Source organism: Mastigoproctus giganteus, chromosome 2 (genome assembly GCF_048544385.1).
Source record: "Mastigoproctus giganteus isolate SK-2022 chromosome 2, ASM4854438v1, whole genome shotgun sequence".
Classification (NCBI taxonomy): Eukaryota; Metazoa; Arthropoda; class Arachnida; order Uropygi; family Thelyphonidae; genus Mastigoproctus; species Mastigoproctus giganteus.
The window spans coordinates 87614222-87638117 of NC_143576.1; the positions used below are offsets into that span (position 1 = coordinate 87614222).

The window sequence follows — 23896 nt, forward strand, 5'->3', positions numbered from 1 at the left end:
ACAGTAAAGCGTATCAGATAATCACTATGAAAAGGCGCTGTGGTCACTAATATCGCTTGGCACTTGGGGCCACCTTCATAATATGACTATGTACATAGACAGTACATAGTGAAATGCAAGCATATGGCATCGAAATGAAAATAAGAAACAATTTAATATTAAATGTAATATTTATTAGAAATTTCAAACAAATCTTTCAAACCAACGCCTTTGCTAGCAAAAAAAACTTATCCTGCCAGTGCTATCACCAGTTTCGCTAGTGTTGATAAAGGAGTTTTGTTTTTTCACGAATGATGAGTGAACTTAACGGAATTTTATTTTGAGTTCGGTCCTCTATCCACAGATTTAAAGCCTTTTCCATTTTTTCTAATTTAACATCACGAGTTATAGAACAAATTTTTGAAGCAATTAGCGCATTTTCACGGACACTACGGCGGATTTTTTCTTCCGATTTTTGGATTGATCGTACCGTTGAATCAGTGATTTTATAATGTTTTGCCACTGAGGAGACACTTTCACCATTAGAAATTTTGTCTAATAAGTAAATTTTATTCGCTAATGTCATCACCTTCTTTCATCCTTTCACATTTCCCTGGTTATTTGTAGCCATATTTTTAAATGGTTTAGAAAGAACTTGTCCACAATAAAGTTACTTTCTTCCGTTAACACACTCGAAAAAGTCTGTTTTACACTGCAAAATGGTAGATTTATCACTTTTGTAAGCATATCAATTTATAAATTGATAAATTTATTCAATTTATAAGCATATAAATTAAAAGCAAACGAAGAAACCTTCCATGACAAACGCATAACACATACTGAACAAGGATTAGCGAGAAACATCCACGCTCGCGATTTTGTCACCTCTCCCCCCCGACCCACTGAGCGCTTTTTTGACCGGGAAAGATAATTTTAGCCACGCCCATGTTTTTTTATGGCGGAAAATGTTCACAGCGCTTTAAAATTCACATTTTTTAAGGTTTCATTTTATATTAAATCAGCGACCGCGAATATGCGAAACCACGAATAGTGGGGTTTACTGTATTTGAATAACAATAAACTTCACTAAAATCCAGCAGAAGAAATTTAAATCAGAAAACTAAAAGATTCACCTCACTAACAAAAAACTTCTGACTACATTGAAAGGGTTAGTAAGCAGATAATTATGTGCCTGCACATTCCAAAAACAGGATGTATTCTTAGTAACCTCCCACCCCAAACTTCCTTATTTTAATCCATTCTCATTCTCATATTATGGATAGCTGTGCAGTCAAAGAAGTGTGTTACTTTTGAATAAAAGCTTTGCTATTTATTAATAATTTATAGTATGGAAGGAAAAGAAAGGCTTATGGCCCAGAAAGACTGATTTGTACTATTATTATAGTTACTGGTACAATCACTGGGTATAATAAATTTGCATGATAATGATCATTATGCTGAAAAAACAAAACACAGAAATTCACAAAACAAAATGTCAAACAAATAAAATTTAAAACCAATCCTTTATATAAAGAAATATAAATTGTACACATAAAACTAATAATACTTACTCTATATTCATGGTAACGGTACTAATACCTGGACATAGTTTACAGGGAATAGGCCTGTTCGTCCCCCAAACGTACCCTCAAACCAGTTTTCATCAACTCGACTTATCAATGAGATAATATCACCTTCCTTAAAAGCTAATTCCCCATCATTTTCCGGTTCAAAGTCGTACAAAGCTTGGCAACTGGGCTGTTGTCGAGTTGGTGTTCTAGCTGGAGAGCGAACAGGAGAAGGGAGGGGAGAAGCTGAGGAACCAGATATGTCACAAAAATTCACAAATATATTTTTCCTTTTTTCAAATTTTTAAATATTTTACTTCAGAAATGATGTTATATTTAATATACAGTCGATTCCTATAATATACAGTAGTATTCTGATATTTTATAATATTCATTTGGATGCTTGCTGTCTTCAAAAGTATTTATGAAGGCTTTCTTACTTTAGGGAAAATGAGAGAAGGATTTACCTCAATATATTGTTGCATTATTTTTTCTCTCTCACATATTCTTACTGTTATTGAGTAATACAAATTTACTGAATGACCCATTGAGACTAGCAATAATCTCGTCAACATTACATCATCTGTCTAATGATTTTTATCCTGAATATTTTTAATTTATATCTATCATAATGAATATATCATTATATTTAAATACAGTGGATTCCAGTTATTTGGGACACATCGGGATTAGTGCATTTTGGCCCGATTAAGCGGCTGCCCCAATTACCTGAAGTTTCACGTAAATAGTTAAAAATACAATGTACACCCCCCCCCCTACAATTAGTTCACTGTACAATCAAATCACGTTACAACGAACTCCCATAGTAAAATACCGTTCACTATACGATGTGTAGTAAGCGCCGGTCATTGTGATCACGTTTGTGAATTGAATTTTAATTCTATTAAACAGCGATTCTAATTAGCGAAAATAGGAGGAATATTATCCACAGGCTATAAAAGTAAAGAGATATTAAGCACAAATTTACCCTTTATTACCTTACCAATTAAAAAATTAAATGATACGTGAAATTCGGAAGAATATACGTGATAATCGGAATAATTAAATACGTACTGTAATATGTACATACTAACTAAACTAGTTGACATTTCTGTTCACTGACATTTGTGGGCAGGTGGGGGGGAATTAAAATTTAAAACAGTAAAAAGATAAGCAATCAATAACAAAGAACATGGCACACACAAATTGCAAGTAACACAATAAGTGCAAGTGAGAACGGAGTAATAAGTTACAAAGCTTTAAAAATAGGAATGAAGATTCCATGGAAGTGTAAACACATTTCACATAATAACCCACAGAATTCCAGCTATCGGTATTATCGCAAATTCAATAAGATCGAGTTTACTCTGTTTATGATAGATTGCACTAACAGAAAAGCCCAATAAACAGGTGACTGCTAATTGTTTTTATTGTTTTATGGTTGTGACCTCCAGAAATCCGACCGAACTACGTGGTACGGTCGGAGACAATCGTAGGGTAATCTCCAGTGCTGAGGTCTCCTGCCCCGATTAAACGGCATTTTGTCCCAATTAAGCGAAGTAAGCCCTGGCCATTTTCTTGATTGGGTTCTGTTTTTTAAGATTTGTCGCAAATAAACGGCTGCCCCGATTAACCGGTGGCCCAAATAACTGGAATCCACTGTATTTAAATATAATGATATATTCATTATGATAGCATATATATAAATTAAAAATTCATTACTAGCATATATATAAATTAAAAATATTCAGGATAAAAATCATTAGACAGATGATGTAATGTTGACGAGATTATTGCTAGTCTCAATGGGTCATTCAGTAAATTTGTATTACTCAGTAACAGTAAGAATATGTGAGAGAGAAAAAATAATGCAACAATATATTGAGGTAAATCCTTCTCTCATTTTCCCTAAAGTAAGAAAGCCTTCATAAATACTTTTGAAGACAGCAAGCTTCCAAATGAATATTATAAAATATCAGAATACTAATTTATCATGGAAAATAATTTTTAAACCATCAAGCTACCAAAGGATAGTTAAATTTAATCGATACACGGTGTAACATTTGCTATTTATTCTTTCCAATACAGTTTATGATCAATTTATCTAGTGGTATTACTAGCATATATTTTTGAATATATACTTGGCTTTTCTACTTTGTGATAATTGAACAGCAGAACAGACAATTCCTGTCATATATTAACATTAAGAAACAGTGGAATGTAAGATTTTATTTATTTTTTTGTTAAAAAAAAAGAAAAAAAAAAAAAAAAAAAAAGATTGTAAACTCTGTAACATCTAGCACTTTACAATCCAGCACATTTTACCAAAAAAAAAAAAATTAAATACATAAATAATAAAATAAAATAATAAATAAATAAAAATTTCAACATTTTAAAATCCAGAAATATTAAGTAAACGATCTAGCACTGATATGCATTGATGAGTGTGTCTATGAGATTCAGTGAAAAAAAAGGAAGGAGTGACACCTCTCTTTTTAAGATACTTACAGAATTATCTTGTCTTTTAAACTGTTTTATTGGCCAGCAAAATTTAAACTGATGGATAATGCAATGGCCTTAATCTCAAAATAGAGCAGACTTACCTTTGCAATGAGATGCCTTGATGTTGCACAACTTCCAAACAGATGGTTCACCGAAATATCAATGGTAATTTGTTTAAGGAAAAGACACTGACTGCTATGGTAGATTATTTCAAGACTAACTGGTTTCTCACCAGATAGTAGGTGGTCTGTAGTGACAACACACGGACAAAACAGTAGTAAAGAAGTTGTTCAACATGAGCTGCCATTCAGTATATGAAATCAGTTTTCAAAGTTGTAATATATAGCTAAAGCTATATACTGAAAGTGGCACAATACTAGGCAGCCTGTTACAAATGCAAATGTTTGCACCTGTGAAAATTAAGACTTGCATTATACATGCAGCTTATATCCTATTGCTTGCAAAAAGAGATGAAAAGACAAGATAGTCTTTATAAATGTTCACAGATGTAAAGTTAAGTTGTCAGTGTTTATTAATTTAAAACATGCTTTTCCAAAACTGTTCGACCACTAGATATCTCTCTCTAAATTGTAGAAAATTTTAAAATCCAGCAACCTCTCAATCCCTGAGGATGCTAGGTTTTAAAGACTTTATTGTACACTGAAATGCAGAACTGAGGGATGAAAGGATAAATTATGGTAGAGAATCTTATATGCAGATTAATCCTAGATTAATGCATCAGTAGCTGCCTACAGCACCAAATAAGTGTTTCGTATATTCTAACTTTTGTGATGTATGATTTTATAAGAATTTTGATAAAAATTATTTCTAAATTTGTGATAAGAGATGGAAATGATGAAGTATACATTACCAATAGTGTAGGACAGTGGCACGCAAACTTCACTCGCGACCCCCTTCATTAAATATAAAATTGATGCGACCCCTCAATATAAACCCCGAGGGAGGATGACAAGATTTTTAGAGAAGAAAAATGGCATTTTATAAATTATGTACTAGAAAATTTTGAGTACTGAGAAAGGAATAAAAAAAAATTTGTTTCCTTTTTAATTTATACATTAAAATAATTGTTTAATTTTTTTTTATTGAATACAGCAAAAACAACAACTCAAATTCTTATTCTTCAATTAAGATTACAAAACAATAATCCATAGCCAGGTGGGCAGAAGCAGCAGTGTGCAGCACACGCTTCTTGATTAGACTGGGGTTCGAGCCCGTGCCCACCAAATACGGAGGATGCAGAAAGGTCAGAGAATGACCACCGCATATCCCCAGAGCAATATGGCCTTAGTTGCTAATACTGCTAAAAACCAAATAACAACAAAACAATAAAAAATGAACAATTACAAAACAAAACAATTAATGAGAAGGATGAGCCTGAATAACTGATAATATTTGGATGCAATATTTGAAAATGCTAATCTCATGTCATCATTTGTATCAGGTCTGGAACGCTGTTTTGTTTTTATAGCTGTTAATTTTGAGAAATGAACGTCATATAAATATGTAGACCCGAAAGCTATCTTTGTATCGCCATTTTCGATAATTTTGGATACTCATCTCGAAGAGAAAGCCGAAATTTTTCACAAGTAGTCTTGAAACGAGCACGTCAGAGGCTTTGTCAGACGACAGATCGATGAGATCTTCCTTTTTTGCTCAATGTTAATTTCGGGACATGAAGAAATTTCAAAAGTAAAGGGATCACGAATTCAATACAACTTTTTTGTTTTCTGGAGATATATTAAATCGTTTGGAAAAATTCATAATTAGAATTGTTAGGTGGGTGGCAATGACATCACTAAATTGTAAAATGTCAATATTATTGCTATTAACAAAATCAGAAAAACATGGGAACATTTCAGTATTATTTCGCTCAAATTCAGTTTTCCAAAGGTTAAGTTTATTTTTGAAAGCTTCTGAGTACTAATATGTTTGTTCCCTGTCCTTGTTCAGGCTTATATTAAACTCATTAAGTTTTTCAAATATATCAATGCGGTGTTGATATATTTGAACAGTCCCACGGAATAGTGATGAAGCTATTTCCAAGCCATTTTTTAATTGTAAAATTGAGCAAGGTTCTGACCTGTATTTGATAAAAACAATAAAACTTCATGCTTGAGGCCAAAAAAGACGTTGCAACACTTTACCACTGGGCAACCACCTCACTTTGGTATATAAAAGAAGCATTTCATAAGCGGATCCCATTTCATTACCAAGTATAGTGAAAAGTCTGCTATTTAAGCTTCTACTTTCAATAAAGTTGGTCACACGTACTGCATCTTTCAAAACTTCGTACAAATCAGTTTGCATTTCCTTGGCTACTAATACTTCCCTATGTATAATGCAATGATTAAAAACAATATTTGGAGCAATTTGCTTTATTTTGCCTTTTAAACCTTTATTTTCTTCTGTTAATGCAGCCATCAGTACAAATTGCAACACCGTTGTTCCAAGTTATATTATTTGTTTGAAAGAAAATATTTATAACATAAAAAATTTCTGGCCTGTCGTTCTTCCTTCCAAAGCTTTAGAAAATAGAAAATTCTCCAAAATGTACAATAAGTTGAACAAGGTTTAAAATATCTGTGGATTCATCTAATTGTATTGCAAAAATTGGACTTTCTCTCAGTCGATTTAATAAATTGAATTTTATGTTGTTCGAAACTGTCTCTGGACAGAGGAATGGTTTTTAAATCGTTGCTGTATTTTTCTCCATGCATTATTGAAATAATTTTTATTGCAGCAAGGAGAATGCCCTGAATTACGAAGCAGAATAAAGCTTGTGTGCAACCAGAGCCGACGGAACACGGTAAACCTGGTAAGCAGGGCATAGGGGCACCAATGTCTGGGAGTGCCGAAATACAAAATTTTTATTATAATAATATTTAATAAAAGTATCTCAAGGGCACAAAATACATTTCTGCCTAGGTGTGCCAAAAACCCTAGCACCTCGTCTGCGTGCGACACACTCGCTATGTATGTTTACTGCTCCTGCACACTCGCACCTCTGACTTTTAGGCAATACAGTACAGGCAATTTGAGAATTTGTCCTGTAAGAAGCACAAATTAACAGCTAAAGGGATTACCGCAAGGGATTAATTAGCATTAGCATTAGTAGAGGCATACGATGCAAGAAAGCAAGCTTATTCAGCATCAGCCCAAAAAAAAAAAAAAAAACCCTCTCCCATTTCACCCCTCCGTTCGTTCGAAATACCTGTCCAGTTGAGCTTTAAATTTGTTTAGGCTATCAACTTCAACAACAAGTGATGGAAGTCGGTTCCACCAACCAACCACCCGCTGGCCAAAGGCAAATTTCCGCACATCTATCCGACATCCGTCCTTCCTCAATTTGAATTTATGCCCTCTGAGGTGATTATTCTGAGAAAGATGAAGAATCCCATTGGCATTGAGCATGCTCAAACCATTCAAGGCCTTATACACCTCTATCAGATCACCTCGCCGGTGCCTAGTCTCCAGACTCTGTAATTTTCAAAACTTAAGCCTTTCTTCGTAAGAGCAACCCTTTGTTCCATTTACTAATCTTGTTGCCCTTCTCTGTACCCGTTCCAGCAGCTCTACATCCTTCTTGAAATGAGGCCTCCAGACCTGTATACAGTACTCAAGATGTGGCCTAACCATTGCCTTATACAAGGGAATAATCACCTCCTTATCCCTGCTAGAAAAATTCCTGTATATCATTGACAAGACACCATGAGCTACTCTTGCAGCTCGTCTGCACTGCTCAGAGAACTTCATATCTCCCTGCACAATTACCCCCAGGTCCTATTCATTCTCCACCACTGTCAGTGTGGTACCGCAGAGTTGATACGTTGCTCTGGAGTTACTGTTTCCCATATGCAGTACTTTACATTTGTCAATGTTAAACTTCATTTGCCACCTCTCAGCCCATCTGTTCAACCTTTCCAGATCCTGTTGCAGCAGCATAGCGTCAGTAGTGTCCTTGACGACCCTGCCAACCTTTGTATCATCTGCAAACTTGGACATTAAACTTGATATCCCATCATCAATATCATTCATAAACACCGAAAACAACAACGGACCCAACACTGAACCTTGAGGAACTCCACTAATAACATTAGTCCACGTTGAGCAGTGTCCATTGATTACCACTCTCTGTCTTCTGCCACTCAACCATCCCCTTATCCATAGCAGCAATTTGCCTCCAATGCCACACTGCTCCAATTTGTGCAGCAGTCTTCCATGTGCAACAGTATCAAAAGCCTTTCTAAGGCTTTTCTAAGGCCTTTCTAATCGAGTAGAAGTATCAATACACACTGAGAAGCCGCACTAGTCAACTACTTTTTGTGTCCATAGCCGATGAACAAATTAAGGGGTGGTGGGCAGTAAGGTTCATTCGGATCTCAGACTTAGTTCGAATAGCAAGGTCTTGACACCTACAGTATTGAAAAAGTAATTTTAACAACAGGTTTTTAACTTTTATGTGCACAAAAATAAATTTATTTAAAAATTCCCGCAACCCCTTTAATTTATCCTGCAACCCCACTGGGGGTCACACACCACTAGTGTAGGAGACTGAGTATAGGAAATAAGTAAAGAACAATTGATTATAATAGTGGAAGTGTTAAATGTTTGATCAAAATGATTTATGTTACTGTTACCAACATGTCAGCTTAGCAGCAAGAGGATGGAGATAAAGAATGTGGTCAAAATATTGTGAAACAAATGAATCCAATGTTACAATGTAGTTTACAGTCAGTCCACGTATAACACGTGTTTACAGTACGCGAATTCGATCATACACGATTTATAAATTGGGGAACGATATTGTATATAACACAAATTGAATTCGGTTATACACGATTCACCTTTGGGTTTACAAGAAATGGCAGTCAAATGAGGAATCACCCCAACTGAATGCAACATGATAGGAAGAGAAGATTCTGAAAATATATTTATGTTTTTATATCAGTGAAGGGGGGGGGAACACATTTCACCGTAATAAAGTAAAAACCCACACAATTCCAGCTATCGGTATTATCGCAAATGCAATTAGATCGAGCATACTACCCATTTATATCAGATTCCACTAGCAGAAACGCAACTGGAAATTGTTTTTATTGTTTTATGGTGGGCCTCCATAGCCGAGTGGGCAGGAGCAGGAGTGCAGTAGCACACGCTCTTTGAGTAGACCGGGGTTCAAGCCCCTGACCGTTGAATACGGTCGATCTGCCAACCCGCACTGGACCAGCGTGGCAGATTATGGTCCATTTCCCTCAGCATGAATTGTTAAGGAGGCTTCCATCCTGCAGTGGGTTGATAATGGCTGCACTTTACTTTTTTTACCCCCAGAAATGTACTTTAGTAAAATGTGAGCTAGTGAGGTGTTAATATTCTCTTTGCCTTTACGGTGTTGTTTATTCAGTTGCTACACATGCACAGCTTTGTTTGTGTATCAAGCGTGCCTCCTCATTTTGTAATTGTGCTTTATTCCCTAAAAATGAGTAAAATACTTAAAATGTGTGAAAAGAAAGCGTCCTGGTGAAGACACTACAGATTCATAAAGAAAAAGAAAAGCAATATCAATAAAAGCGGACTGGGTCAAAAACTCTTAGCCGGGAAAATTTGTAGCGGCCTCATACTAGCGTTTATGGCCAAAATCACACTGGCCTCTACCATCTTCTGGTCTTCGGCCCACCGAGGTTTCCCCAGTATAGCCAGTTCTCCTCTGTCGATAGAGAAAAAATATGAAATTGTGAAATGATTTGAGCGAAATGAAAGAACATGTGATATTGTATGTGCTACAGGCCTAAATGAGGCAACGTCGAGAATTAGAAAGAATGCAGAGAAAATAAAATCAACTTTCATAGCAGAAACAACTCAAAGTATAACAAAATCCATTAAATCAAGACAAAGAATTGGAAGCGATGGAACGTCTGTCATCTGTTTGGACAGAAGATGAAACAAATAACAAGTTTGCTTAGGATAGAAGCAAAAGCATTAGCAATATTTTATTACGATTATTTATTGTGTTCGGTAATGTTTTGGTTACAAATTTGTGTTCAACTTGGGTGGTCGGCACCTAACCTATTTTTCCCATAGGGCCTGTTATTTATATTGCACGAGGGTTTCTAGGAACACAACTATTGTGCTATACGAGGACTGACTGTACTAATGTTTCAAGGCAAAAACTAAGGTAAAAGGCATGAAAATAAATGAATGAATAAAAATTAAAAAAGTAAAATCAACAAATAAATATAAAGATGAAATAATGCAAGTTATATATACAAAAACCCAGTGCTATAACGACTAAAGCTATCCTCGAGTCAGAGGGTTTTGGGATAGTGTTTGAAATCAGAGAAGAATACTGATAATTAATAAATGAAAATTAACTTAGCTAATTAACTAAAACATAAATTAGAAATTAAATATGCAATAATAAGAAAAATATCTAACATCGCTGGAGAGATTACACTTCTGAAGCAGCACTTTCTTAATCCGAGTTGAATTGGAAAACACACGGCATTGGAATCTTCTATACCTATTGTTCTTTTTTATGGTTGGTTGTTAGCCTGACTGGTGTTTTAGACGAGTCAGGCTCAAAGTTTAAATTAAGAGCTGAAATTTTCCTTTCCAACAACAACACAAACTAATCTCAAGATCACCTGGTTAACAGAGAAAAGATACAGCCAAGCTGCTTCACATAGAAAAAAACCTAATATAGTAGAGAAAGATCCCAATATCCACAAATCCCTTAGTAGCAACAGATAACAGAAAACAACCAATATTATAGCTAAGTGTCAGGAGGTTCCTGTAGCCATTAGGATATTCCAGAAGAAAGAGAACACAATTGAAAAATCTTCATTCCATATATTACAGTTCTCTGAGCCTGGCTAGTCAGGAATATCAAGGCAGACAACCAACCATAAAAAGAAAAATAAATATAGTACATTTCAACATTATGTGCTTCCACTTTCCAGTTCAATTCATATTAAGAAGTCAGCTGCTTTAGAAGTGTAGTCTCTCAACCTGATCACAGTTACTGATTGGACAGAATGGATTGGAAATGAATAGTGTAGTGTAGTGTAGTGTAGTGAAGCTTAATGGAAAGGGGAAGATGGATTTGTTTTCAAGAACCGACAAGGGTTCTAGTCCAGATAGCGTGAAATCTGAGGTGTCGAAGAGTGGGTGTGTTTAAAAATAAAAGGGAAAAGGGAGCACTGTTGGCAATAATTCTTTAGCACTAATTAACTAGATATTTCATGAAGTTATGAACCAGGTCAGGATCACCTGTTAGTTCAGCAGATTTAGCCAAAACATGAGGTCTTTAACAGGCTAAAGAAAAATATGACAAAATTACAGTAGACTGTTGAAATAACAGCACCCCAAATAACAGAACATTCAAGCTAACAGCACATTGAGATTGAATGTTTACATACAGAGCAGATGCCTTGCAGTGGCGGAAAAAAGAAAACAGCAAGTAACGTGATTACTGTATTTGTTTACGTTCACCATTTTGAAAGTGAATTCTGCAGATATCACAGATTATACCATTGTTTTACATTTATTTTAAATTAAAAACCCTTCACTATGGCTCCTAAAGTTAATAAACTTTATACAGAGAAGAAAAGAACAACATTAAAACTTAGTGACAAACTTGATATAATTCGAACTATTACATTAGGGTCGCCTGGAAAGTTAATTCATATAGCCATGTGTATTGTGTCAGTAAACTGTGTGATCTTTGGTCAATTTGCCTGTTTTGCTGGATAAAAAAACTTGCTATCTATTCCTGAGACCGACTAACTTGGCCACGGAGCGAAAAGGCCCACAAAAGTTCCTTGGGTCATCGACGGGATTTGAACCCAGGCCTTTTCAACCGGGTGTGGGGAAGACGGTGACGATGTCATCATCGTCTTCCCCACTTCATTATATCAAGTTAGTCTGCGTGGTAGCACAGACTAAAACTTGATATAATAAAGAAAATAGAATGAGGCGTAGGTAGGAGTGTATTAATGGCAGAATATAACACTGGATTGTCAACGTTTATGTTTTTTATGTGCAGTTAATAAAATTGCAATCTTAATATCTCTATTTCTTATTTAGCCTCACTATTTCTGCATTAAATATATTAAAAATAAAACTTTCTAGATGGTGGAAAAATCAAAATAACAGCACCTTGAATCCCCGAAGGTGCCATTATTCTGAAAGTCAACCGTATTAATTAAGGTAAAGTTGATTAAAGTGCTTATATATATGACGCAATTATAGGCTGGTGGAAAGTGATGTTAAGCATCGTTTCTGAGTTATTTCAACTTAAAATAAAGCCTACAGGGTACAACATAGTCGAGGTTTGCATAATTGGCATGAGAACAGCTTTTCTGACTACTTGCCTCTGCAGAGACCAACTATGAGATGGATTACCTCTATCCATAAAGGGCAGTAAGGTCTTTGATATGGTTGAAGTACAGGGTCAAGCTGATCAAGGTTGGAGCAGCTAGAATGGTCCAATGCCATCATTACTAAAACTATGGATAAAGCAGTGTAGTCTTTAGAACATATCATGGTGAATAGAATGATTGTTCTTTCCACTGCAATACTGAGGATAACAACAGTGGCCTGATCTTTGGAGGTAGTTATTGCATGTATACCTGTGGCAGGTTGTAAACCAAAGAGATTTCTAAAATGGATCCTAAGAATAATGAACTCTTCTCAACTGTGCTGAAAGTGGGAAACAAGTCAGGTTCTTTAAGCAGTGAGAGATTAAAGGTGAGAAAAATTAGAGAATGCATGGGTAATGCAGTAATTGTAGAGGCCAGTACTCAAACTGATGTGGAATTAATTGAACTGAATTTACACTTAAGATTTAGGACTTACTTCTAAAATACAGAGTCTCGTAGGGCATTCTCAACACACCTTCTTGGGATGGCAAAGGCATAAATTTAAGAGGTACTATTTGACTACAATATGCTATAGGTGTCTTCATTACAAGCATACAAAGGGATATTATTACGTTAAGGAGATCGTTCTCATTGTGGCAAGGGAGGACACTAACACGACAAGTGGGAGTGGTGTGAGTCCAAGTCAATACGCTTTCCATATTCAGTCAAAAGATTAAGGCGTTCCTGACATGGATAATAGCCTCTGGTCAACCTGTGCTGTAGTTCCCCTTTGCTCTGGAAAGCAGCTGTCTATTTTTCAGAGAAGTGAGTGATCCACGCCTTTCGGTAAATTTCTCCTGTCTAAGTTTACATGGTCACAGTAGCTGAATATCCGAATGGTTCTGACAATTTGGGCAGTACCTTGAGATCTTTGGACTCAGAAGTCATTCCTTTGGATCCAACGTATCACCAATAGATAAGGACAGTTTGACAGCGAAGTTGGTAACTACAGACGAATTAGTCTGACTTCAATGGTAGGGAAAATTTTAGAGGCAATGATTAAGAGTGCAATCCAGGTCCATTTACATAGAAATGGCATTTTGCATAACATACATAATAGGTTTTGCTAATGGAAAATCACTTTTAACTAACTTAGTAGGCTATTTTGACACAGTTATTCATGAGCTGGATGTAGAGAACAGTTTATTTGGATTTTAGAAGACATCTGATTCAGTCCCTCATGAGAGGGACTGAATTATTATTATTATCATCAGCCATATGGCGCAAGGAAACCTGAAGCTTATGTTGCACCAGGCAAAAAAAAAAAAAATTCTGAATTACCCTGAGAGAGAGAGATGGAAATCACCAAGAAAGAGAAGAATGATGATATCCCACTCAGGACCCTGGGTGTGCCAAGCCCATACTCACCAGATGTATTTTGATTACTGCAAATATTAGTTAGTACTAATGACATTAAGAGTAAGTGATCTGAGAACTTACTTAACAAATACAGGGCAATGTTGGGAAAAAGTTGCAAGTTAGGATTGAAAAGTGTCTGCAATTCTGCCCAAACACAATAGGGGGGGGGAAGTAAATGTTGAGAGATTTGCCAATTAATTCAGCATTGGAGAGAAAGTGCTTTGCACTTTCTCTCCAATCAGTCTGTGTTTGTTACCAGGAAAGAATTTTTACAGGGATGGGATACACTTAAATAGAAATGGTGCAAGAATATTTTCTGATGCTATCGAGGCAGTGATAGGTGGGTCAGAAAACTGCTGGCTTGGTGGGGATACACAGACTAATAGCTAAATTAGAGCCGAAGGCAGAGGTGAAAGTGATTCTTGCACTGCTACTATTGGTACATGCAGCAGCCTGAAAAGCAAGGTGTCTGGGACTTCAGACCCTGCTGTGAGTCATCATGGAACAAATAAATGCATGGGCTGTGTTTGGGTAACTAAGAGTAAGAACATGTGCATGTATACTTGCATGTACACTAAAGCTAGGAGATTGTAAACAAATTTGATGAATTTAAAGTACTGGTTAAGACATGAAATGCAGACATTGCAGGAATAGCAAAAACATGGTGTCACCCAGACAAGTCATGCTGAATTTGAATATAGGGAGAACAATGAATACAGGAAGGACAGACAGGATGGAAGAGGTGGAGGGATTATGCTCTTAGTTAAGAAGCATATTAAATCTAAGGCAGTGCATCTGGTTGACATGGGTGATGAGTGCAATGTTGAGTCAGTTTGGTGTGATATAAGCAGTGGGAAAACAAAATTGAGAGTGGGAGTGTGTTATAAGCCTAAGGATTGTGATGAGTATAACAAAAAGCTATACGGAGAAATAGAGTGGACCAGAAAATCAGAAAGTCTCATAATTGGGGATTTTAACATTCCAGATGTTGACTGATATTTGTCGGTTGGTCACTCACACACAAGTGAGACTTGTGAATTTTCTGAATGGCTGTTTTCTGCAGCAGAGGTAACAAGAGGATGCAATACTACCGATCTGGCTATCAGCAGTGATTCTTAACGCATTAACAATCTGCAAGTAAAAGACCCACTGTGTGGCAGCAATCACAGTGTACTAATATGGAATTTAATTAAACACATAACTACTATCAAGGGTAAAAGGAAAGGCTTTTACTTTCTTAAGAGTGACTACAGTGCTCTCAGACAGTTTTAAATTCTGTGCAGTGGGACTAACTGTTGATGTTACCAATAGCGGTTGCCGAATTTTGTGGTACCACATCCTTACAATGCTCTCCTGCAGCTGAATCTTACTTGTCATTAAATGACATTATGTACCAGTAATTTTCAATAGGGTTCAAATTTCTGAGGCATGACTGTACCTTAAGGGAGGAAAAACGAAGGAAAACATTGGTGTAAGTATGTTTTAAGCCTTGTGAGATAAGAAGACAAACTCATCATTAAATCTAAATAGCATAAAACTTACCAATTTTGCTGTGTGGCAGGGTGCTGAGTCTTTTCAAAAATGTAGTTTTGGACATCTGTGTGGTGATCCTTAACAGGTTTCAGGCACTTCTCCAAGACAGCAATGTACGTTTCTGCATTCACTATTCCTTTAATAAACTTAATTCGCCCCACCCCCTTGCTTGATAAGCATCCCCAAACCATCTGACTGGGGAACCCTACAGTCGGTGTTATGCAGTCAGGATGGCATGCCTCCCATTTTCATCTTCTGGCATACTGCTTTCCATCTGAGCCATACAGGTTGAATTTCGATTTGTCAGAAAAGATGACTGTGTCCCATTGCTCTTTTGCCCATGAAACATGCATTTTAGCCTAAGCAAGTCGCTTCTTCCTCATTCGTCGGGACAACAAAGGCTTCAATCTTGAGCCGATAGGTATGTAGCCCACATTCGGAAAACCATCTTTGGATAGTTTGTGCATTTGTTTCAACACCAAAGGCCATCTCAAAGTCCAGTTTTAGATCAGGAGCACCAGCATGGCGATTATGAAGGCATAGCCATTTCAAATATCGATCTTCGGAAGGCGTAGTCACTCTCTTATGGCCTGATCCAGGTCTTCTCTTCACATCACCAGTTTCAAGCTTTAATTTCAGCACCCAGGATACTGTTGGCTGGTGGCAGCCTATTTTATCAGCGATAGCACACGTAGAAAGCCCTTCCTGGGCTTTCTATGTGTAAAATAGAGGTGTAAAATAGGCTGCCACCATATGTTTGGTTGACACCAAGAAAAAAAGTGTCAATCAAACATATGGTGGCAGCCTATTTTACACCTCTGCAAAACCGGATACTAACGAACGTGTATACCTTTTCCAATTTGTATTTATAAAAATGGCTGATGTAATACCTTTGCTTTGTGACAAACAAAATGACAGTAATCAAACAGTATCTTATACGTTTCACTACAAATGTTACTTTTTTTTTTAAAGGTGATGCAGTTTTTTTTTGTCTGCCACTGTATAACAAAAACGATGCCAATTCACCTACTACAGTGATTTACTATTAACTAACATGATGCTATCCACTAACTTGTTCGATTGCGAATTTTCCGTAGTCTGAGGCTTTTAGCTGTATAACCTTTCTAATTTATACTGTTGCACATCATCTGGCATCTCTTGTGTGCAGTTATATTTCATAATTGAGTTGTCACTACCCATCCACCGATGGGTAGTGACAACTCAATAAATGGGTAATAAACTCCAATAACTTGGAGTTTATTACCCATTTATAATTGCTTGCAGTAACAGAAAAGCCAATACACCAGAAAGTGCAAATTGTTTTTATTGTTTTATGGCCGTGACCTCCAGAAATGTGCTTTAGAAAAACATCACAAAGCCATTCAAAATTGGTTCTTATAACAGAACATATGATAATGATGAAAGCGTAGTGCATTTTAATTGGTAACTAATACAACTTACACTATAAAAAACTACCTTTTAGAGAGTTATATAGCGAAAATTTCAACTTCCGAGATTGTGGAACGAATTACCAAAAAACAGTGTGTTATTGGGTTCACATTACGATATTTTCATGTATGATGCAATAACTATAATTAATACTGTAAAGCAGGGTACACTGTATTGTATAGCTATGCACGTGGTTTGAAATGCGATATTTATGAATGTTTAATATTCATTTTTTGCAATTAATGTTCATATTTTCGATTTTGTTGATACTTGAAAAAACAAAAAAAAAAAAAAATTAACCTTGGGAACTCGTAAAGTGGGAACTGCCTGTATTAATTTTGAGAATAAGTAACACCAGTCTTCTCCATTGGTGAAGTGTTGCATATTCAAGATAGTGCAATATCAGGCCAACTCATATTCACAAAATGAGATATAACAAAAAAGATGCCAATTCAACTTCGGTGATTACCTATGAACTAACATGATGCTACACACTAACTTGTTCGATTGGTGAATTTTCTGAAGTCTGAGGCTTTTAGCCATATAACCAGTGGTGAGCTGTGAATATTTTAACAATGGGCTCACAGTTTTTCCGACTTTCAACCGAGTAAATCTGATCGGTCACGGAAGTGATGTCATTCGCGGCTTCCGCTAGAGTCGCTTCCCACGCTCGTACTACTACTAGTGCGATTAGAGCATGTGATGCATTTTTTGTGACCAGTATGATATCTCGAGTCAGCGGACAGATGCAGCTTATTACCCCCTTAACCATGTGTATAAGTGAATGTGTAAAACATTCACTAGGTCTATCTAAAAAAACAAAAACAAAAACAAAACAAAAAAAAAAAAAAACCTTAATAACCTGGTCATCATGCTTCGCCTTACGATGATAACCGGTATGACAGTGTCTGGAGTTCTAACTTCTTAGAATTTTTGAATAGTATGACATCACAATCTTGCTTCCTGAAGTACTACTGCAGTAAGTATGATTGCAACAATACAAATATTTGTCAACAATTTCTCTTTTTGTCTCGCATTTTTGTTATATTCCATTGTTAGGTTCCCCTAACAGCTGCATATGTCGCTTCAACTACAAGATCGGTACATCAATCGGTGCTATTTTACAGAGATATTTAGATACGTTGCACTCGCAAGTATGCATCCCTTACTTTAGTTATCATAAATCCATTGTATCTTGTCTTCCAGAAATTATGAAAATCTGTGAATGATCAATAAAATATTTACAATAAAACAGCTCTTTTATTTTGTAATCGATATATACAAATCAAAATACCTAGAAGAAATGCGAAGGATGTTTTGCATAAACCATCTACCGTGCGTGCTTGGCACATGCTTATTTGTCTTTTTTTTTTTTTAAACAATTAGGGAAATATAAATGGACACTTTTTTTTTGATAAAATTTTAATATTGTGAATAAAAAATAATTTCCCATATCACAAATAACATAAAAACTATCACAAAATATTCCACAATGTAAAAACAAATATTAGATAAAAAACAAACCTATCACAAAATATTCCACAATGTAAAAACAAATATTAGATAAAAAACAAACTTTCTAGAAAAAGTACACAAAAATCACAGATTACACAAAAAAAAAAAAATTATTTCCCAAATATTCAAGAAAAATTTATTCTAAAAATTGCCATATAGAATTTACTTCATTAAAAATTGTTGTCGTTCTTCTGCTTTGCTCAATAGCTGAATGATGATTACAGAGGAATGATTTGACGTAATGATCCAGATCAAATTGAAGCAATGGTTTTCCATTTAGATGTTTGGTCATCATAATCTGCAAATATGTTTGATTGTCACAATATTATTCCTTATGCTGAAAGCTCACTCAGCTTCTGCACTGCTAATCGCAATGGTTTCAAAGATATTTTCTGGCTTTCTTAATTGAAAAGGGAATTTCACTAGATTTTAAAGATAAATTGTCTTCGACAAAATCTCTAAAATCATTAATTTTTATTTCATATTTTATCAGAAAACAAATTTCTTATTCGGTTTTCACCGTCTTGCCACTGAGACGAAAGTTCTTTCACATTCCATGAATTCGGGTGGCATATGTTTAAAATTTCTTTCAATGGTATCGTTATTTTCTTTATTTAATTTATTGCATTAATAACTTATCCTTTAAGGATAAAACAATGCATTTAATAACTTGTCGTGAGGTAATTTTTTTAACTTTCGATTTTGATTCCTTAAAATTCTTTCCACTTCACAACATGCTCTCAATTTTAGCTTCATAATTACAATTGTGATTCTGTAAAGCTTCTGAAAGTTTTTTTTTTTTTTTTTTTGTTAGTTGTTGGTTTATCGGCTTCTGTGGCCATAATGCACCTCCCGAAGTTTTTGCATTTTTTACTCTGATCCAAGCCCGAGGTGGGATTCGATCTTTGAGTTGCCAGGCAGGTACTTTACCCACCTGGCTAGCCCGGTCTTTCTGAAAGGTAAGAGAGCTCCTGCAGGATGTCGATCATTAGTGCTAAATGGTTAAGAAATTACAAATTTAAAAGTCGATTTAATAATCCAGAATATTTAACTTCTCATTCAAAATGTTTGCACAAAATGGGATAATTCCTCCAACCCACAATTGGCATCCGCAAGCTACTCATCGTAGCCCGAACACACAACTGATCCTTATACTTTTCCATATCAAGTTCTTTAGCAATCATCCTTAATTTGCACTAGTTTTTTGGAGATTGGTGATGGGTTTTTTTTTTTTTTTTTTTTTTTTATTATTCCTTTATGCCATTATATTTTAAAACATTTTCTACACAGTGAAAGACTCAACAAATTTCAAAATCGGACCAACATTTCATCTTCGTAAAGTTTATATAATATCAGTCACCCCAATCCCCCCCTCCTCTCTATGTTGCTACTCTCACTAGTTCTTTGAATATTGTGAACAATCTCGGAATCACACAGAAATTCAGCTACTGTGACCATGTAAATATGAACGGAGAAATTTACTGGAAGGCGTGGACACTCACTTCTCCGAAAAACATATGCCTGTTTGTCCGAGTAAAGGGGAACCACAACACAGGTTGACCAGAGGCTATAATCCGTGTCGAGAATCTTCTTAATCCTCTGACTGGCTACCAATTCCTTAACTGCCGATCTCCAGGTAATTCTCCAGTGGGGCAAAGATAACTTAGTTGGTTTCAATCCTTCTAAAACTCAGTCTTGTCTTATATTTCGCAAAAAGGATTCTTCTGCTGCTATGCTTATCTTTGGTGACACTCCGATTTCTTGGCAAATTGATATATCTCTTTTGGGGATTACCCTGACTTCTAATCTCTCTTGGCACAAGCACATTACAAATATTGCTTCCTCTGCATATAAAAAACTTGGTTTTCTCTTTCGCTCTCGGCGTTACTTTTCTTCCAAACAGCTGTTCACTTTTTACAAATCTGCTCTACCATGGAATATTGTTCCCACCACTGGGGTGGTGCCGCCAAAACCTCTCTTGGGCTTCTAGATTCCATTCAGAAGAGAGCAGTTAGGTTAATTAATGACTCATCTCTAACAGAGTCTCTCCACTCGCTGTCTCACAGATGTACTGTTTCTGCTGCATGCCTTTTCTACAGATACTTCCATGGGCACTGTTCTTCTGAATTGGCTTCTATAATTCCTGCTCTCTCTTTCAAAACAGTCCAAACACATGCTGCCACCAGCCAACATCCATTGACTGTCCAACTTTGAACTCACGTAACCAACTTTTCTTCTTCCTCATTTATTCATCCAACTTCCATTTTCTGGAACAACCTTCCTTCATATGTATTTCCTGAAAATTACAGTCTACAGAAGTTGAAGTCTAATGTCAACAGATATCTTCTTTTTCACGGTACTAAGTACTATAGGTTCTAATTCCCCTTGTGTTTGTGGGTTTCATAAAAAAAAAAAAAATATCTGACAGTTTGTTGGCAATACCAAATTCTTCAGTAATTTTTTTTTTCCAGTAACACCATTTTCAAGTTGTTCTATCACTTTGGGCTTGTTAATGACAGTTAAAATAATGTGTTTTCTTTTTATTCCACTTTTAAATTCTTTAGAACTCATAATTATATAAAATATGTTAACTGATACGTATAAAGAAGTATGCAAATGAAGCGATATAAGCAATAACATCCATCCATCTGACTCAGAGTCAACAACAATACTGAACAACACGGAAGACAATGTAATGTATGTTCTGTGCAGTCAATCATTCGTCTCTGTGCAGGCAATAAGCGCACAGTCAGAGTGACTCATCTGCTTTCCTAAATGCCATGTCTTTTAAAGTACTCAATTGTGAACAGGATTTTTCACATTTTGATCCGGATTAGTGAGTGTTTACTGTACCTAAAAATCCTCGGACAAAAGCCCAGAACCCAGTTCACAGTTATTCTAGCTTTTATATCTCTGCTGTTTCTCGAGCATGGGATGTTTTCATGGGCAAGACCGCAATCTTGAAGATCTTCAACAGGGTCATGCTTTTGTAACTAGTTTGCAATATCACAGATAAGTAGGGTTGGACATGACAGCTTCGCTTGTTGGAAGAAGTTGCTCTTTCTTTCTACCTATTACCCCTGCATTCCTCCTCCTTTTGCAGATGTGTATTCTTTAATTTTGTGTCTTGACAAAGTTTTTGATACCCTTTTAGCTGCCATTATTTTAATCACAATGGATGTGAATTCAAAATCTCAACTATGGTGTAGTAATTCAATACACAATCAAGATGATTACTCAAGATTTTATTTAAGCACATGTAAACATCCATAATCAGTCTAATCAACTTCACGGATTTTCAAACATGATAGATGAACCAAATATAGATCTTACCTTATCTGCAAATATTATAATGTTTATCACCATCTCTTAGGTCTCTGCTAACATCTAATACAGGTCCACCACACATGATATGTCTACATACTCAATCAAATATTTTAAGTGGATAAGTTTTTGCTTGTGCATTCAACAAGACTCCTTTACAGATATCTCCTCTGCTCTTGATTCTTTCTCTGCTTCTGAATGAAGAATGATGTCTTAAAGGCTATCATTGGTTCAACAGAAAAGGTAATTCATCCTAAAACAGTTCCTTGGTGGACAATGGGCCTTCCAATCTGCATAAACAAGTGCAACAGGCATGCAAAAACTTAAAAGTAAAGAAGACACTAGCCATATCCTGATGTTGATAGACTTAAAAAAATATATAACAAACTGATAAGAAAGTATGCTAAGGCTATTGCAAATTAGAAACTTACAACTTGGCAAAATCTTGTTTCATAATACACATTTATTTTAACTTATCTTATATACTAAACCCCATGGGATTTAGTATGCAAGTAAAAATAAAACTCCCTCTCCTGAGATCGACAACACTGTAATTGCAACAATACTGAAACCAAAAACGGGCAGGACTCATTACATGCTACTTTAGAAGTTCCTTCCTCCTGATGATCCCTCCATTGACTTCCCGGAAACACCAGATTATCAAAAATAATAATTCACTGTATTTGTTTTCAGAGAATACAGAACAATTCACAATGAACAAATTACAATCTGAAATTTCCAAAATTTTAACTAAAAATGTCCTGGCCTCAATTTAATTGAAACTGTATTTATTATCAAGTTATTCTAAATGATGCTTGTTATTTTACCCAAATTAAACAGCCAATATCTTACTGAAAGGATTCTTCTCAGACTTATGGAAAACTGCACTTATCAATATCACACAAAAACCAATTACAGATACAATTGGTTTTATGTGATATTGATCTTATAAAAGCTTACAGACCATATCTCTGCTGGAAAATTTAATAAACTACTTGAAGGACTAATTGCAATAAGACTTGCCAATCTCTTTGAAATTAATAATTTAAGTTCTACTTGCCAATTTGGATTAAAAAAATGGCATGTGGCTTAGAAGAGGTTAACAAAATCTAAGCCAATAGACTAATTACCCATTTGATTATAGCCATTTGAATGGCTACAATCAAATGGCAGCTGCAGGAAGTATGATCTGATTAGAAATACTTGTACTGTACTGTTGCAATGTTTGATTACAAATACTTGTATTGTCGCAATCATACTTGTATGATTGCAACAATACCAGTTATGATAATCTGCCTCTGGCGGAAGCTGCAGATGACGTCACTTCTGCATTGCATTTTTCGTGACTGATCAGATTTACTCAGTCAAGGTGCCCACAAGGTTGGTTGGTTGGTTGATTTGGGATTTATTTGGCACATCAGCATCAATGGCCATAGTGTGCCATACATATGGTATGCCCCAAAGGATGTTTAACATCAAAAAAGGGAAAATCATGTGATGTTACCCTTGTGGATCTTATTTCTTACACTGAAGCTACTCAAGCTTATCTGTCTATGAAGATGGCTAGTTCATAGCTATCTTTACAAACTTTGCAGGCACACTAATTCCCCATGGTGGGAGAAAAACCGCAGTAGACTACACAAGAACCCCAGGGGTTCACACCGGGCGAGTATGGGCTTGGCACACCCAGGGTCCTGAGTTGGATATCATCATTCTTCTCTTTCTTGGTGATTCCCTTCTACTTCTGACTCTTCTTTTCTCTTTCTTTTTCTCTCTCTCTCTCTCTCTCAGGGTAATTCATATATATACATTTTTTATTTTGGGCTGGTGCACCATAAGCCTCAGGCTTCCTTGTACCATATAGCTAATAATAATAATAATAAAAAACTGCTCTAGACATCTTTATTCTGTTATTAGAAGTTATCTTCAACAAAGTATTAAAATTATATCAAACAGTAGTCCGTCACTAGAAGATATCCCGAAGATTCTTTTCTAGGGTTCCCTCACTTTCAACAATGGCTTCTCCATTATTTTGAAAAACACATGTAATAGCATAAACTGATGTGACTCTTATTTTTGCTGGCAGACTGAGAGTGAGCCTTATGTATTATGCAAATCTAGTCTTATCTGAGCTGGTTGAATGGGCTATCATTAACAAGTTGAGGTTATCTCCCTCAAAGACAAAAATGATGGTTTTTGAGGAAAATTTGATTACAGTGGGTTTCCTAC

General features: G+C 35.8%; 1 protein-coding gene across 1 annotated transcript in view; it reads right to left on the reverse strand.

Annotated features, from left to right (window-relative positions):
- The window catches only part of EndoA (SH3 domain containing GRB2 like, endophilin-A), a 416265-nt gene that overhangs the window by 23003 nt on the left and 369366 nt on the right, over positions 1–23896 (reverse strand). Inside the window, exon 14 of the mRNA XM_090389410.1 lies at positions 1551–1793. Within this exon, the coding sequence (XP_090245536.1) occupies positions 1558–1793 (236 nt within the window). The 3' untranslated portion in view covers positions 1551–1557. The remainder of the gene's footprint in view (positions 1–1550; positions 1794–23896) is intronic.